The sequence below is a fragment of the Crocodylus porosus genome, unplaced genomic scaffold, assembly GCF_001723895.1.
Source record: "Crocodylus porosus isolate Cpor-Errol unplaced genomic scaffold, CroPor_comp1, whole genome shotgun sequence".
NCBI lineage: Eukaryota > Metazoa > Chordata > Crocodylia > Crocodylidae > Crocodylus > Crocodylus porosus.
The window spans coordinates 105,388,574-105,405,605 of record NW_017728931.1 but is presented as its reverse complement, the minus strand read 5'-3'; the positions used below and the strand labels follow the sequence as shown (position 1 = coordinate 105,405,605).

Below are 17,032 nucleotides of genomic sequence, written 5' to 3'. Positions count from 1 at the left end.
CGGTTCATCATCACCGTGTTACAGTTCGTTTTGTTATTTGTGATCCCCATTTATGAGCTGTTGACCAGCCCTGGGACTAAGTCTTCGGACTGAACCTCTTGGGCCAAAAGACCCCTTTGTTGTTAATTGTTTGTTTGTGTTTCAAAACTGTAACTGAAGACCTTTCTGCCTACGCCTGAAGCGTAAGTCAAATAAATTCACCTGTTCTTTCTCAATCCACTTCGAGTCCCTAACTCCAGACTCTACGCCGCTAATCCCACCTGTCTGTATCTAATTGCCACCCCGGCCCACCGTGACCTTGGGGCCCGATCCTTCGGTTTTCCCCGACATTAGGGGGGCTCCTAGAACACCTAATAGTTTGGGAAGCCTCTGGGATTGGTACTGGATATGAACCTCCCTAGAACCAAACTATCACAATGAAATTTAGGCAAAAGTTAGTCATCTAGGGGCTCAAAATGGATATCTTCTGAATATCTTCAAGATCTATAAATGACTAGGCAATCATCCAGTTCAAAACAGAAGTAACTAATGTATACATGGCACCTAATATGTTTTGTGCCTACTGTTCATTGCACTGCTATTGCAGTTGGGCCTTGCTTAAATTTTACCTAAATCCTACCTAGGTGTGAGCAGAACTAGCCCTAACTCTACAAACGTTGTGCCGATATTTATATCATTTCTGCAGAAACTTCAGTCACATCAGTTTCAATTGAGCAGTTTATTCAGCTTCAAATTAAAAAAAAGTGTTACTAAATATTTGACAATTCACATGCATAAACTCAAAAGATTTCAGCTCAGAAAAAGTACCGATTTTTTTCAGTCCCATATTAAGGCGTGTAGGAATCTCACAGACAGACAAAATCTGGATTTATTTTTAAAGGCCCTAATTCACTGAAGTTTGTTTGTTTTTTTTTTTTGTTAATGAATCTGGTTAAGGTGAGTCCTGGTAGTATGCAGTTTTGCTTTTATCCTTTCAGTAGTGTATAGCAGCTGAGGATCAGCATGATTTTGAAAGAAAAGTATTTTCAGGAAAAGCTTTCTTCAACACTGTCTTGATTTGGAGTGCTGAATAAGCCATTGTAATGTTATGTCTGCAAGAATAAAAAAAAAAACACAACACAATTTTTGAAAAATATTAAGGCATAAGAGAATGTTACTAGACTGTAATAAAAAACTCAACATGTATAGTTTCTAGTCATTTAGAAATGAAATTTACTTCAGGGCTGGATTTTTATTTTGTTCTATTTTAATTACATGAATTTAGAGCTCATGAAAAGTGATAACTGACAACCTGGAAAATGAAGTCCTTTAAGTCACAGAGCAGATACAGTTGGAAAAAGCAAAGATTTAACATGAACATAAAAAGAGAACTGTAAAGTCCAGACAGGAATTAAATAAGTGTGACTAGAAATCACAACTGAGACAGGAATCCATGAACAGTGCTGCAGACCTGATCATTACACAAGAAAACAGACCTGGTACTGCAAACAGACTGAAAGCTAGATTTGGAACAATTAAGAAAGCTAATATTGTTACTATTCATTACTACTGAGCAGTATTATCGCCACACAGTGTCTGGCAATGCTACTGTGCAGTAGCAAAAGTATAAGCAAGTACCAACTGCAGGGTCTACCACTCATGTAGATGCGGCTACTATGTAGCAATACCTGAGCTAGCTCCAAGCAAGAGAGCTGGGGTACTAGCAGCAGTCCAGGTAAAGCGCCCTGGGGCTCTGCTGCTGCAGCTTGATGATTTACAGCACTCAAGCTAGCACACTGAGTTAGCCTGGGTATCCCTACACTGCCCTGAACTGTACAAAACCAGCATATAGGCAACAAGTCAACCGGTGAGAAAGGTTATGGTTGGTGGAGAATGACAGAAAAAGACAACAGGATATAGCATCTAGGAAGAGAGCTGGTGGAGGCTGACCAACTGACAAGGGTATATGTAAAACAAGGGCAGGAGCCTAGGGATTTAAATTGAGTAAGGATATAACGATGAGATGGCTTCATTCTTTAAAGGTCGTTACATAATACGGATAAAAGACACAAAGTGATTGTAGTGATTTGGACTGTAGTTAAATCAAGGCAGAATCAAATACTCAGATTCCAAATAGAAATGCTACTAGCTAACCCCACAGAGGAAGTCAGTTATGCCTTGTCTTCACTTTCAAAATGGAACAAGCCACCTCTCAATTCAGTACACACCAAGGCCTAAATCCTATTTTACCTCTAAGGCACTTAAGCCATGTTTAGGTTCCTAAGGCCCCCTCTACACACCCAAGTAAAAGCACAATGGGACCTAATGTACAATATACATGACTGCACCTCCTGCCATGACACACGTGCATGGCAGGAGGCGTGTGGGATCACACATTAGATCCCATTGTGCCTTACTGCTAGTGCAGGGGGACCTTGATCCTGGGATGCCCCTGAACCAGCAAGCAGCAAGCTCTCTCAGCTGGGTGTAGCCTCAGCTTAGGGGATCCCAGCTACAGGCACACCCACTGCTCCTCCTGTGGCTGGGCTGCTGGGGTGATTCCCCACACCAGGGTGCAAGAAACCCTTGGGGCAAGGAGACTGCTGTAGTAGTGATCTCCTTAACCCAGGGGTTTTACGCACCCCTAAGGCTGGGAGATTGTAGCAGCTGCATCTCCCAGTCACAGGGGTGTCTGGGGTGCCTCCATGGCTTGAAGCTCCTCTGCAGTTTTTACACTCTATAGGATACTGTTGGGACCCAGAGAGTCTGCAGCTGGTGGAGCTGAGAGTCTCTGGCAGTTGCCAGACTGCCAGCCACAGCTAAGCATGATGCACCCCTGTGGCTGGGAGCGCACAGCACATGGGGGTCCCATCTGCAGGATACATCCTGCTACACATGAGAATTAAAGCTTGATATCAAACAGCTATAACATTAATACACATTTTCAAAGTCTAACTTTATAGCTGGCTGGAGTTTTTTTATGGTGTCATAGCTACTTTGCACTTGTAGCTGGTCTCAAGGTAACTGCACAATTAACCAGTTAACTGCAGAATACCGTTAACATGTAGAGGGGGCCTAAATGCAATTTGATTCTGTCCTCCTCAAGCCACTGTCACCTTCTGTTGGTACCTAAAGGAGTTGGATGCTCAATCCTCATTAAAATTTTTGAAAATCTCAACATGTCACATACAGAAGGCACCGTAAAAATTGTATGCTTACCTATGTTATCCTTCTCTTTACAAGAAATAGAATAGCAGCAGATCTCTCGGTCTTGAATAGCTGAAAGGTTTCTATAGAAAGAAAATTCCATTAAGTAGTTTTATTACTCCACAAAACCTGACCGAAGCATTTTCCACACAATCCATTTAATTACATGCTTGCTATTTTGTATTCAGAGGGCCAAATTCTAGCCTCTGATAAGCAACTTCAGAAATTTACTATTGCTCCCTGTAAGCGAATTTTTTAAAGTCCTAGAGATTTAAAAGGTTGTAAAGTCATTACATCAAAACTCAGATTTCTGATTAAGCCAGTGTAATAGGGCAAATTAGAAAACATAGGCATCCAATTGATATTGTTATTAGCAACTGGGAGATGAGACCCTCTCTTTAAAATGTCTCTTTTCACTTTCTTGCATCAGAAAAAAAAATGATTTTATGAATTGTAACATTTTAAAACTAAATTTAAAGAAGCACAATATTAATCCCAGAGAGGTTCCCCACATCATGCTAAGTTTACTCTATTGAGAATTAAAGGTGGCCGAAATAAGATTCCGATACATCTGTTAATACAACTGTGTATGGTGGGGAAGACTCTACATTTCATATGGCCCCCACTACCACCGTTTCTGAGCACTTCACAAATTCTGATGTTGTCATTTTGTGAAAGACAGAAGTTATATTTTCCTCGTTTTACGTAGGAGGATCTAAAGCAGGGGTGGGCAAAATGTTGGATCCAGCTGGTGGCTGGAATCCATTTCCCAGTAGTACCTGACCACATTGTTGCAGCTGGTTTCCATGGAGACCCCAGGAGCAACAGGGCTATAATAGCACGGGGCCAGGGTTTCCATGGAGACGAGCCCCAGCAGTGCTGGCAGGGCACACGGCTGGGCAGGGAGCTGCTCGGGGGCCAGGGCTGGCACCCAGCAGCAGTGACAGCATGGTCCAGAGCAAGGGCAGAGCCGTGATCTCCTGCCTGCACATGCCTCTCTGGGGTGTGAATCACAGCTCTGTTCCAGCTCCAACCACACTGTCACAGCCACAACATCCCGACCCCAGAGCAGCTCCCTGCCCTGCTAGAGCTGCTGGGACTGGTCTCCATGGAAACCCTGGCCCCATGCTATCACAGCCCTGCTGCTCCTGGGGTCTCCATGGAAACTGGCTACAGTGACATGGGCAAGGGGTGCTTGCCAGACTTTGCCACCCCTGAAGAATTTTATCCTGGATCCCAAGCGTCCCCATCTTGCCATGCCAGAGGTTTGCTATCTGGCATGATGGGACATGCAATTTTGGGGATCTGAGATGATTCCTGAGATCCCATCATATCCCCATTCCTTTCAGGTCAATGTGCCCCCCTGTGCTGGCAATTCTGAGGCAAGTTTAAAGCTACGCCATGCAGCCCAGCACTGGGCTGCATAGTGCAGCTTTCGGTGTCCATGTGCAAAGAGCTGCTGACCTCCCCCCAGCACTGGCTAGCTTAAAGTTGTGCTAGCAACATAAGGCTGCATAGCACAGCTTTAATGTGCCACAAATTCAAATTAAAGCACAATACAGACCACCTATAGGTGTTCCACATTAACTCCTCCCACTTCCCACCTGGCATTTGCAGAGCCCTGTGGCAGGTAACACCAGGCAAGACTGCACTGTACATGGCTTTCAACTTGCTGGTGCAGATGGAACCCAGGATTGCGATCCCAAGCTCTACATGTTCTGGCATGTTGAAAGGGAGTGACTGGATCTGCTACCCAGTCCCCGAAATTGCCTGTCTTCTCATGCACGTGTGCTACATCCCAATGTTTGAAATGATGTGGTCTGATGCACAGAAATATATTGGGCAAAATTACTACACGACTCTATTGTACAGAAGGAGATTGCTATTACAAAACGTATTAATTGAAGCAATTTCGGTAATCCAGAAATATGTACTTTGGTTGCATGCCAAAAATAATTGAATTGCTTAAATTTAGAGACAGTAGTTTCAAATTATTCTATTTTAATGCCAGTCAAGCATAAAACTGCCACTACAATACACTCTGGATAGTGCAAGTGAGAACATTATTCTTTACAATAGTTACATCCTCACTGATGGGAGAATAGGATAGCTGAAACAATTTATATGACTAAAACAATAATAAAGAAAAATTTGACACTGCTTTGTTGAACCATTAAACAAGATTGCTGTGTTAGATGTCAGTACAGTCAGAAGTGGAGAATCTGAGACAATGAAATGAAATCTGGTCACGGGTAGTTACTGCCCTGAACTGAATTATTTTTCCTTGGAAAACTGATTTTCAGAGCACACCAATTTTTTAGATAGGCCAGCTACTTACAATTTCTCAATTAGCTGCTTTTCATCCAGTGCACCCGGAAGATCTCTTTTATTTCCAAGGACTAACACCTAAGATAAATAATGCATTTTCCAGACATATAAACTTTGTCATTTAAACATATAAACTTTGTCATTTACTTTTAAGAATCTACAATCAAAGGGTTCACTCTCTTCTCTTTTAATTATTTAAGACATGGTAAGCTACATTTGCAAAAATAACTTCTAATTTAGAGCATAAGACTGGAGATAACATAAAGTATCACACAGTGCTGAAGTCCCACCTGTCATTTTAAAGCGTTTCAAGATAAGCACTCTAAAAAAGGAGCACCCCAAATAGCAGCCTGTGGTTCATTCTCCTTATCCCACATAGAAGCCGACTAGGTAAGAAATGAAAACACTAACAAACAGATACTTTTGAACATGCTGCAGAAAACAGGGGTGACCAAGTTGTGTCACGGGCAACCTACATGTATCATGGCAAATCAGTGAGGGCGCAGGCAGCACAGCAGCAGACAGAGCAGGCAGCAGAACGAGCAGCAATAGATGCAGCAGATCATAGACAGTAGGGAGCAGAAAGCAGAGCAGCAGATTGGGTGAGAATAGAGCGTAGGAAGCAGATAACAGAGCAGAAGATCCAGCAGGGGAAAGACACTCTGGGGGGAATGTGGGGATACTTGTACTACGTCTGCCAAAAATGATGGCCCCCACTGGCATAAAGGATACCCAGTGTATGTTATAACTTAACATTAGATAAATATATTCTATAGTTTTTACAAAATAGTCAGAGATGGAGAGTGTCTTTGAAATTATGGTTGCACTATTGCTTTTAATGTGCATCTCAGTTGTGAGTTAAAGTCAAGATTATTCTACAGCCACCACGGATCATTAACATATTAAAATTAATTAGCAATCTTTGTCAGCTTAATAAAGCTACCTTCAAATCTATAATGCCAAGAATAAGTATAATAAATAAAGAGAAGTTCAAAACTAGTTAATTTCTATAAAATAATAGCTAAAAAAGAAAACTACATAACTGCAACTTGAAAATGACCACGATGGTTTAGCTGGGTCAACTGAATTCAATACTAGAACACACAAAATTAAGCTGACTTCACGTATACACTGCTAACAACTTAACTAATGAGAATGAGGGGAGGAGACAGAAAAGGCAAATAGGAGAGGCAAAACAGTATGTGAAAAACTAGCTTTTTGTCTGTGCATCTTGACTACAGAACTGCCGCCACTCTCCTAATTGGTGCCTATTGGCACAACAATATGCTGTGAGCCTTTGAAGTTAAGGTCAGTTATCTCCTGAATTCTTATTGCGTCAGGAGGTGGAAAGATCAGAATACTCAGGTCTGACTCATATTACTTTCAGTAATGATTAGTCACCTGTCTACCCCTCCCAGCTGGCTCTTCTTTTGATAGCCCTTTCATAAGTCACTGACCTTACTTAGCTGAAAGTATGTGCCTAAAGAAAACACCCAGGAGCTAGGCAATACTTGCAGGGGCCAGACAAATAGTTATGATGGATCTGGCCATCGATTCTCCTTCCTGTAACAGTTGCTATGGGATAAGCCTGTGCCTTCATTTGCTGAGTACCAAGACTGGAGGATGATCTAAAGCTGAAAATAACCTATGCTAAAAGTGCTCATTACTTCTATTAAAACAACATTTCATTCCACCTCCCTAATGACTAAACAGTATTTCAGCAGCTCACGCTGTTCTTTACCAAACTCAAGTTCCTGTAAGAGAACAAATTTACTTTTGCATTTTTTTTCAGGTTTTTATATTCTGATTTGGCAGAATGCACCCAAATCTCCTGTAAAATCTGTAGAAACAAAGGACTACTTGACATTCAAAGCCTGCCAATTCCTCCAAAGATGCATCTTACCCATATTAAGATTTTGTCACCAACATCTGGGTCACTAGGTCAAGGGTTCCCAACACTAGTTTTAACTCAAAGTTAGCACTGAGACTACAATTTCGGAAACTTTGGTTAAATTTTAAAAAATTTCATGTCAGAGGCACAATATGTAAAAAAAATCTTACTAGCCATGTTTAATACAGGCTTAAAGCAGCTAAACAACCTGACTTGAGTGAACTTCCTTACTGGGCAGCACTGCTTCATGGAAATTGTAGCTGGAGGACTATTTCCCAATTCTTTCTGTTAGGCCAGCATCCCTGACGGAACTACATTTCCCACAATCCTAATCACCTGCCTCTCTCGCTGACTGACAGGATCACCATGATAGTCACAGAGGTTCTTCAAATTCGCAGTTTCTTTGGCTTACCTTATAAGATTAGGCTCAGTTATCACCATCTGGTAATGCCTTACATAAAATTAATTTGGCTCAAATCTAACTCGACCCTTACACTGCAAAACATATAAATCTGATATGGATATTACAGGATAAGTCGCACACCCTTGTATAAAACTATCACGACAATTTTCATAACAGGAATGTTGAGCACTGCAAGGCTGATATTTTCAAAAGAGCCTGAAGAAGTCAGACACTTAATTCTCACTGAAATTTACTGAGTTTAGGCTATCCATAGGTCAACATTAACATGAGATCAATACAAAAATGCAGTCACTTACTGGGATTCCATGTAATTGTGGCTTGTCTATTAAGTTGTGCAGTTCATTTTTTGAAGCTTCCACTTTTTCTAAGTCTGCTGCATCCACCATGTAACTAAATGTGAAATCATTACTTATAATTTTCCTACTGCACACAGAAAGCTATATTTTAAAAATATTTTAAATGCATCAGATATATTGCTCTTTCACTGATCATATTATTTTATGATATTCTTGGAGAGTAAAAATCATGTAATTAAGAATAAGTAACCCACCCCGTCAAAAAAACACCACCCCAGCAGAAACAGACATCAGCTCGAAACCTTCTGGAAAATGTAACTGATCTCTTACAAGGGATGCTGCATGTGTAAAATATTCCATGCGTGTGCCAGATGTTATTACTGAATCACTTGCCAGATCTAAACAAATTAATAGAGAGTTTTTAATACTCTTCTCATTTGGCAGAAGTGCAGTATTATTCTCTATTACCATAAAGCAGGGGTGGGCAAAATGTGGCCTGTGGGCTGGATGCTGCCAGGCCATTCTATCCGGCCCATGGGGCCCCTAAAAAAATTTAGAAAAAATTAATATTCATCTGCCCCTGGCTGCCTGTCATGCGGCCCTTGAAGGCTGCCAAAACTCAGTAAGCAGCCCTCCGCCCAAAATAAGTGCCTGCCCCTGCCAAAGTAATGCCCCCTACTAAACAGTAATAGTCAAATGGATATGTCATGACACAACTTTCTGTCATGACACTCTTGGAAAAATATGCACGTGATAGTGGGGTTCTCCAAGAATATTTGAAGAGTAAGGAATAACTTTGTGACAGTTAGGGGACTAAATGAATAATTAAGCAGGCTTTCTCCATCCAGGACTCGATTCAAAATCTACTTAAAGATCACAGATTTCAAAGAATTCTGGATCAAAGCCCCAGTTTCTATAATTATGTACGATTCTAATACTTTGATATAATTTTCAATGGACAATGACAGAAAAAAATCCCCACACCCTCCTAAATGTGACAACAGTGTAAGAACAAGAACCACTACACTAAGCAATATGGTCTCAACTTTACCCAAATGACGTTCATGTTAGTGTCTAAAATCATACTTCTATGGAGTTCTACTTCCTAAACCAGAGAATTCCCTGGGTTTATCAGCTTCTAAAAAGGACTACTCCACATTTTAAGCTTCCCCTTTATATTAAACTTTCCACAATAGGCTTAACACCTCACCATGCCAGGATGCTATCATATATATGTGGAGGAGGCAAATGATGGAGATAGTGTGGCCTGAAAGTAAAATGAATCAATATTAAAAGACTATATTTAATCATATCTTTAAGAGATACACAAGCAAGCTTACACAACTGCATTGACTCCTCTGCAATAGCGTTCCCACATGCTTCGAAACCTTGGTTGTCCTCCAATGTCCCAAACCTGGAAACCAGAAATATAAACACCCTTCATTACTCTGTGTACCTGGATAATAAGGACAAAGATTTCTCACTTAAATTTAAAATTTACCATCAGGACATAGCACCATAGTCATATTAAGAAGTTACAACATTCTTAATAGTAGGGTTTGTAGTAGGGTTAAGGATACCAAAGGAGAGAACACATTAATTGTCCAGTGGTATAAAAAAAAGAAAATCAAAGGAAACAGAAAACAAGTTGAGTGGGAAGGAGTGTAAACCAGAATAAAGACAGCTTAATATGATTATCTCTAGTATCTCAACAGCCTTCAGATTTGCTCACTAGAGAACCTTTTAACAACACGAAGGTCTAGATCATCAACCCCAGAAAGAAAATCAGTTGACTGCAAAATTTAAGTAGCAATCTCAGTGATAAGATCTGAACTTAAAACCGAAAGGGAAAAAAAAAAGTTGAATATGCATGTCTTCTACTTCATAAATTAATAGTTTGAAACAATCACTTTGCCTTGCTAACTCATATTCACAAACTTAAATTTAATCACTTATTTCATCAAAACTGCTACTTAACATGTTTACAGGCCTGAGATATTAGATAAACATCCAAAATATCCCCTTAGATTATGTTTAGACTATTTTGGATCAATAGTAAGGGTCATCCTTAAGTAGCCCAAGACACACAAGCTGCCCTTCCATGTTTGTATTACTTTGCTGCAGCTGCTTGCCAAACACAGAAGACAAGAAGTGGGCAGACTGATTCTTAGAAGGACTCTGCTTAAGGGTACTGCCCTTCTAGGAATCATTCAACCTACTACTTCTTCCTCCTCTTGTGCTTGGCTTTGATTGCTGACAGTAAAAACAGCTTAGCGCATGGACAGAAGCCAGGTGCTGGTAGGTTGCCTGTGTTTGTGATGTTCAGATGAGTTCTGAACACAAAGCAAAGAGGTGTTGGCTATGGGGGAGCTAAACTTGGACCATGATGCTCATGGCTGCATCCATGTGTGTGAATGTTTGGTTCCTTGGGGCAACTATCAGTGGTGCACTTTGTGCCACCACTAGTTGTTCCCAGGGAACACTTGTGCCACATGCCCTCTGGCATGCCGCAGGTTACCCCGGGTGGGGTAGGAGAGACTGAAGCCAGTGCTGTGCTGGCCTCAGCAGCCTTACCTGGGGGTCTTCAAGGGCTGCAGCAGCAGCCATCGTGCCATGTGGAGCCTGGCCAGCAGCTGGAAAGTGGCTCCAACAAGCCAGGCTCCAATTCTGATCAGTGTGCATTGCCCCCAGGTGCATTGCTCTGCTGGGTTTTTTTGCCTGGGGATTCCCCCCACCACCCCTTCTGCTCCTTTGCAGCGCAGAGAACATCTGAATTTGTGGTATGTAGTGCCACAGATGCGTCTTCAGTGCCATGTGCTGCATGGCCACACCGGTCTGGACATGGTCCATGACAGCTTCCAGATGCAGACTGGATTGCTTCCAGGGGGCAACTAAGAGGTTTTTAATACAGATATCTCCAGGTTTTGACTAGAGACCATGTCTGGGGTGACTAAATTACAGTGTAGACACACTTTGTTAAATTATGCACTTCCAATTAAGTCTCCACATTTCTTAAAACTTAGCTGCTTGGCCCCAAGAGGGAGATTCAGAGAAAAAGAGATAGGCACCCTGGCTCCCTATACAGCGAATGTGGAGAGACAGGTGCCTCCAAAGCTAAGTCAGGAAGACTGAATTCAGTAAGAGGTGTGTCTAAACAAAGATAGGGGCAACTCTGTCAGCATGGGGTCCAAAGGGTCCTCTTCTTAGGGTAGGTGCCTACAGAAGCAGGACTTAAGTGATGTGATGTGATGTGACGCTGACCACCTTTTAATAGTTACTATTTTAATAGTCTAGTAGTTATAGCATTCACCCAAACCTTGGGAGACCTGGTTCATACGCCTTCAGCCTGCAGGACTTGCATCTCCCATTTCCTAGGAAAGTACTCTAAATCACCAAGCAACATACTAGGCTAGCTGAGGACATTTTACACACAACCCCCATTAAAACTGGACTAACAAGCAGCTCAAAATACAAGAGTTTTGAAGGTAAAGGAGGACAAGCAAGAGAGAGCCTGAATCTGTAACCTACTGGAGGGCAGTAAAGTACTAGAACAGGTTACCCAGACAGGTGGTGGAGTTTCCATCCTTGGAGGTTTTTAAGACCTGGCTAGACAAAGCTTTGGCTGGGATAAAATAGCTGGGGATGGTCCTGCTTTGAGCAAAGGGTTGGACTAAATGACCTCCTGTGGTCCCTTTTCTATGATTCTATGAGCACTCAACCAGGACAAAAGTACTCTGTTTGCCCTCTCACCCCGAACAGTTTATGCATTTACATTAAAGAACCATTAGACAAAAATAAAAAATAAACGTGAATGGTAAATGTTCCTCAATGGTGTGATATGATATAAAAATTGAGCTAGTGGCACCATCAAGAGCACTTGTGAGTTAGTCAGCATGGCTGCTGTTAAACAATGTTGATGGCATGTATTGAACACCGTGCTCTCTCTTAGCTGAACTGCAGTGGAACTTGGCAAAAATAAGTACTCAAACTAGAGTACTTCTCTGCATGAAGAGAAGCCTAGGCACATAGGGATTTTGAGATTTAAAATGTGGATACTTAATAAATGTAAACATGTAAGAGTTATTTTGGATCACTTAATGCACCTTAAGTGCCTAAATTCTATCTAGGTCCCATTTAGATGCCTATGGGACCAATCTAGAGCAGGCTTTTAGTTTTTTGTATTCCAGTAATTTATTCTGGTTTGGTTAATGTACTGGTGAGTTATATCCATGTGGAATTTAGCCGTAATCTTTGTTAAGTCATTTTGAGCCAAAACTGCGCTGAGAATGAAGTATCACTATAAAGATTTAAATAATGTGGTCGCATATGAGGAGCTCAGAGACACAAGTAAACAAACATTACATTTCAAGTCAAATACCTATTAAAATAATGATAATTACTGAAAAATCAACCAAAGAAATGCATTTGTTCTCTATAGTTATTTCTTATTTTAAGCAGAATGTGGTATCAATGTAAGAAGAGCTATATCAAAAAAGTAGCAAATGTATTCATTGTAGCTCAAAATGCATTTAGAAATAACATACGATATCAAAAGATTATGCCCTTCCTTAAAAGATATTTCATATTTATTTTTCCCCCCCAAATTCATTCATATTTAAGGTGCCACAGCGATAAGTATACACATAAAGGGATACAACTTAATACATCCTTCGGATTAAGTCTTTTCCAACTAACAGAGACTGCTTTTTATACCATCGTCCATAGATCATGTTCATGTATTAATTTCTCATTTTTAACACATTGATTTCATATCTGAGAAAGGCAGATTTCCCAATTCATCATTAAAATCATTCCCCAGTTGTCATCTTACTGCTCTTTCTAGCATAACATAGTCCCCCCTATAAGACTGAAAATTTTACACATTAAATACAGTAATTTATACCAATTATTATCCCCTCTGACATTTGAGGGAAATGCTTCAGAAAATCTTAAGAAAATAAACCATTTATTTATAAAGCATGGCAAGGGATGGGTACACAATTCAATATTATTTAGATAACAAACTTCACGCCAAAGCTAATGATCACAAGAAGTCATGAAGACCTTGAAAATATCCCTTAGCATTTGGTACGCGTCTGTTTGGGGGTGGGGGGAAGCTATTTTCCCAACAGGATTAGAATAAAAGGAAGGGAGAGAGGGAAACCAGTGCTAAAAGTAGATGTTATAAAACTAGGTACAGCAATTAGTTCTTTTTGAAAACTGGAACAGGCTATAGGATGGTTTTCTAATGCTATAGGCCGTGCCTTTCCAATGATACAGTAGGTTAATCTATGGGATATTTCTTCAGCTAAACCCTGGATGAGTATTATGTTAATTAGCAGAAAGAGTCATTCTGAAATGGTGACAAGATAGGTCATCTCCAAGTGAGGATGACTGTTTTCTCAATAAACCTGATAACTAACCATTAAGAAAAGACATACGAGATGCAAGATATAACAAACATATCTGAAGCACTCTGGAAGCCATTTAATCTATAGTCTGAGGCACCGAAGTCATCTGCAGAAGGGAAAGAAAACGGGTTAAACTGATAAACTAGAAAAAAAATGAATACTGTCTGAACTGCTTTCTGTATCTCTCTTTGTCAAATTAAAGTAATACGTAAAAAGTATTCATACTTCTAGCATTTTTTCTATGCTTTTATAAAACCTACCACTGAGCTAGGTCTTTTATGAGGTCTCTTCCAAACAGCCTACAATCAAAACAATGGAACTACTAGGTAAAAAAATATATAATACAATACACCCCTGGGAGGGGAACAACATGGGATTTGGAATAATATTCTAGTCTGCAGCTTATATGTTTGGTACATCATTTATTTCTCTGCACAGTATTTACTGTATAGGGAAAATATATATAGGAGATGTATTAGTAGAGGAGGGAAGTTATGACTCAATAGCAAGTGATATAGCTAGGTATGAAAAGTTTAAATCAATGTCTAGGAGATCTTTTAAAAAAGCTTAGATTTTAAATTACTACTGCACATTCCATAGGCCCCTCATGATTTGAATGTTCACAACACTTTTAAGGCAATTGTATCCTGAGTTGACCAGCTCAACTAAAATATAGGCAATGCCCTGAAGGATGCCCAAAATGAACCAGGGAAGAAGCTTCTTTCACACTACATTTCTAGGTGGGGAGAGGCTAAAGAGATTTAAAATCACATTAAAGAGTTGCTATAATTCTGGATGTACTTTTGTGTGTTTAATTCTTAGCATGTATGCACTCTTTTATATTCTTAACGGCAGGGCAGTACAGTACATTGCACCAATGTTTCAATTAGTAAGATAGGGTAATCCATATGTTTTAGAGTCACTTTCCTGTTGGTGTTCTTATTCTTGTTTGTTACTTCTAATTTTTCAAAAACATATGCTTTTGTTCAATATCTAGATTTTATATGGATATAAGATTTTTCCTAAGCTGTCTATATCCTTTCATGCACAGGAAAGTTGTAGCAGCTGAGCAGGGAAACAGCTGGAGGCATGTTGAAGGGTTTGACAGCTGTGGGTTACAGAGGGATTAGGGACTTATTGATGCACTCACTGGATTTTGATAAGTGCTTACTGTGGGCATGTCTGACAGATAATGGGAAGGTTCCAGGAAGGAAAAGGATTGTCTTTTTTCTCAATGCTCTCTAAGTTTCTGCCTCCAGACAAACACCACATGCACTTTGTCAGAATGGTTCTCTCTGCAACCAGAAGGAATTTCAAAAATATTGTTCACTGAAAAAAACCTTTTAAATCCTAAGGAACGGTGAAAGGAAGCCTAAACTCCACAAAAAGGGACCAAATCCCTATAAAATGTCATGATCATACTGAAATTTCTAGCATTCTTGCCAACAGGACAACTTATGCCTAGCAATATCAGACAGCATCTTACTGCAAATTGGCTAGCAAGGAGGAATAAGGAGATTCTACTGAGATCCTAGATGCCTTAATACCCGAAATAATATATGAAGCTATTCTGTAAAAAGCTCAAGGCAAAGGCAATAATGATCAGTTACTGTTTATCTATCACAGTGGAATCTGCATTAGGGAAAATTAAGGTTTATTACCTAAGGATCTGGGGGGGGGTAGAGAACTAAATTAATTTATCACATGAGAAAACAGTACATTTCCCAAAAAATATCTCCATGTGGGATATTTAATAAGAGGAGCATTATTGCATATTACAAATGACCTGCTTTGGAAGATACCTACCCCACTACACGCAAAAGTTCTGTGAAGTATACTTCCTATCTTTCTATCTTCTGATATTTTGCAAATGTCAGTAAGGCTTTCTCTTCTAACTGAGTATACACTGAAAAAGAATTCACATGACTACATTTCCTCCAGGCAATACATCACAGAACAATATACCCTTTGAAATCATTCCTGGCTCTTTGAAGAACACAGCTGTCATTTCTGTATGCAGATAAAGCTGTATTTTTGACACTTTTACAATTAGATATTTTGTGTCAGCTACCTCTGAGAAATGAGAGATATTTTTATGCACATATCTGCATACCAATTCTTTATGTAGCATACTATAATTAAATAAAATCATAACATTCCTCCCTAATGTTCAAGTGAAAACACGCCTAAGGCCCGAGTATCAGAAGTGCAGAAACTGAAAACTGTCCAGGAATACTTTAATAGAAATGGGTATTGGGGATCTTCACTAATATGTATATAAGGTGGCCAGAAAATAGGCCACAACACCAAAATTTTCAAGAGCTGGACTTTTCACAGTAAATAAAAAAGCTCCTATTAGGAAACATTAATGGCACCTCTACTCGCACTATGTTTCTGGGTGACCAAGATTATCTACATGTGTCATGGCTCAATTAAGCTATTCCTAAAGCACTGCAAACCCAGGAATATCCCAGTACACTCCACATGCGTGATGCAAGTTCAGTGTGGATCTGGGGGACTATACTGCTGCTAACTCATAACTACAGATTAGTAGCCAACATAACAACTATTAATTTGTCTATGGTCGAAGTATTTATTTAATAGCAGTGAGAGACGAGGAGAGATGCAGCAATGGGATACATTAAAGCAGCTTGCAAGAAGAGGGGAGATCTTACCACACCAGCTTGCATTCTCTTGAGTAGCTTCTGCAATCGTACCCATATACACCTCCCACAATCAGTCCTGTGGTCTTTCTTCTCTGTGCTTTCTGACTTCCACCAGTGGGGCTGACACAAAGGTTTATTTACTTTATGCATCCCCATCTACACCTTAGTTGAGCAGGTTCAAGAAGCTAGAAATGATTGAGTGAACGTCTATTCAGCTGTTCTCTGAATTTCATCCAGTCTATGCTCCCCTCTTCTGCCAACTTAGTTCTGCTTCCCTAAATACCTTCCCCTGTACTCCCTCTTCCATCAAGTAAATTCACTCTTCCCCCAAATACCATACCCTCCCACCCACACACAAACTACCCCAGACTAAGGACAGAATCCTATCTCACTGTACAGGCCCAAATGGCAATATTCCAGCTGTGTAACTGCAGTTGTAGGCAATTGACCAAATTCACAATCCTTCTCTATGGACAACATGGACCCTTAGACTTATGTTAGCACACTAACGCTTCTGCAACCTACTGTACAGCAGTAGTCCAAACTGTGTCAGGAGTCAAATCACAAACTGTGAATAGTGCCTAAAATTTCAGTTAAGTGGATAGCAAATTGTCATTTGAGCATGTAAAGTGAAATGGGATTTTATCACATGTGCCCATGGCCAGGATTTTGGCTGCTCCCCTACAAATTTCCTTGCTATCTGGGGCAGGAATTAGGAAAAAGATGGAGGAGCTCCTGGGCACCATTACTGCCCTTCTCCACCTCATCTGCCCTCTTTTAAAAGGTACTTCCACTTATTACATCCACCATCTGTTCCTGTACTGTCTGCC

The 17,032-nt window shown here is 40.3% G+C and overlaps 1 protein-coding gene across 1 annotated transcript in view; it reads right to left on the bottom strand.

Moving 5' to 3' along the window:
- Nucleotides 1–699: 699 nt before the first annotated feature.
- The window catches only part of LOC109315655 (ADP-ribosylation factor-like protein 8B), a 31,728-nt gene continuing 15,395 nt past the window's right edge, over nucleotides 700–17,032 (bottom strand). Inside the window, exons 3-7 of the mRNA XM_019543457.1 lie at nucleotides 9,466–9,539; nucleotides 8,126–8,219; nucleotides 5,525–5,592; nucleotides 3,199–3,269; nucleotides 700–1,091 (exon numbers count right to left, since the gene is read on the bottom strand). Coding sequence (XP_019399002.1) covers nucleotides 1,042–1,091; nucleotides 3,199–3,269; nucleotides 5,525–5,592; nucleotides 8,126–8,219; nucleotides 9,466–9,539 — 357 coding nt within the window. The 3' untranslated portion in view covers nucleotides 700–1,041. The remainder of the gene's footprint in view (nucleotides 1,092–3,198; nucleotides 3,270–5,524; nucleotides 5,593–8,125; nucleotides 8,220–9,465; nucleotides 9,540–17,032) is intronic.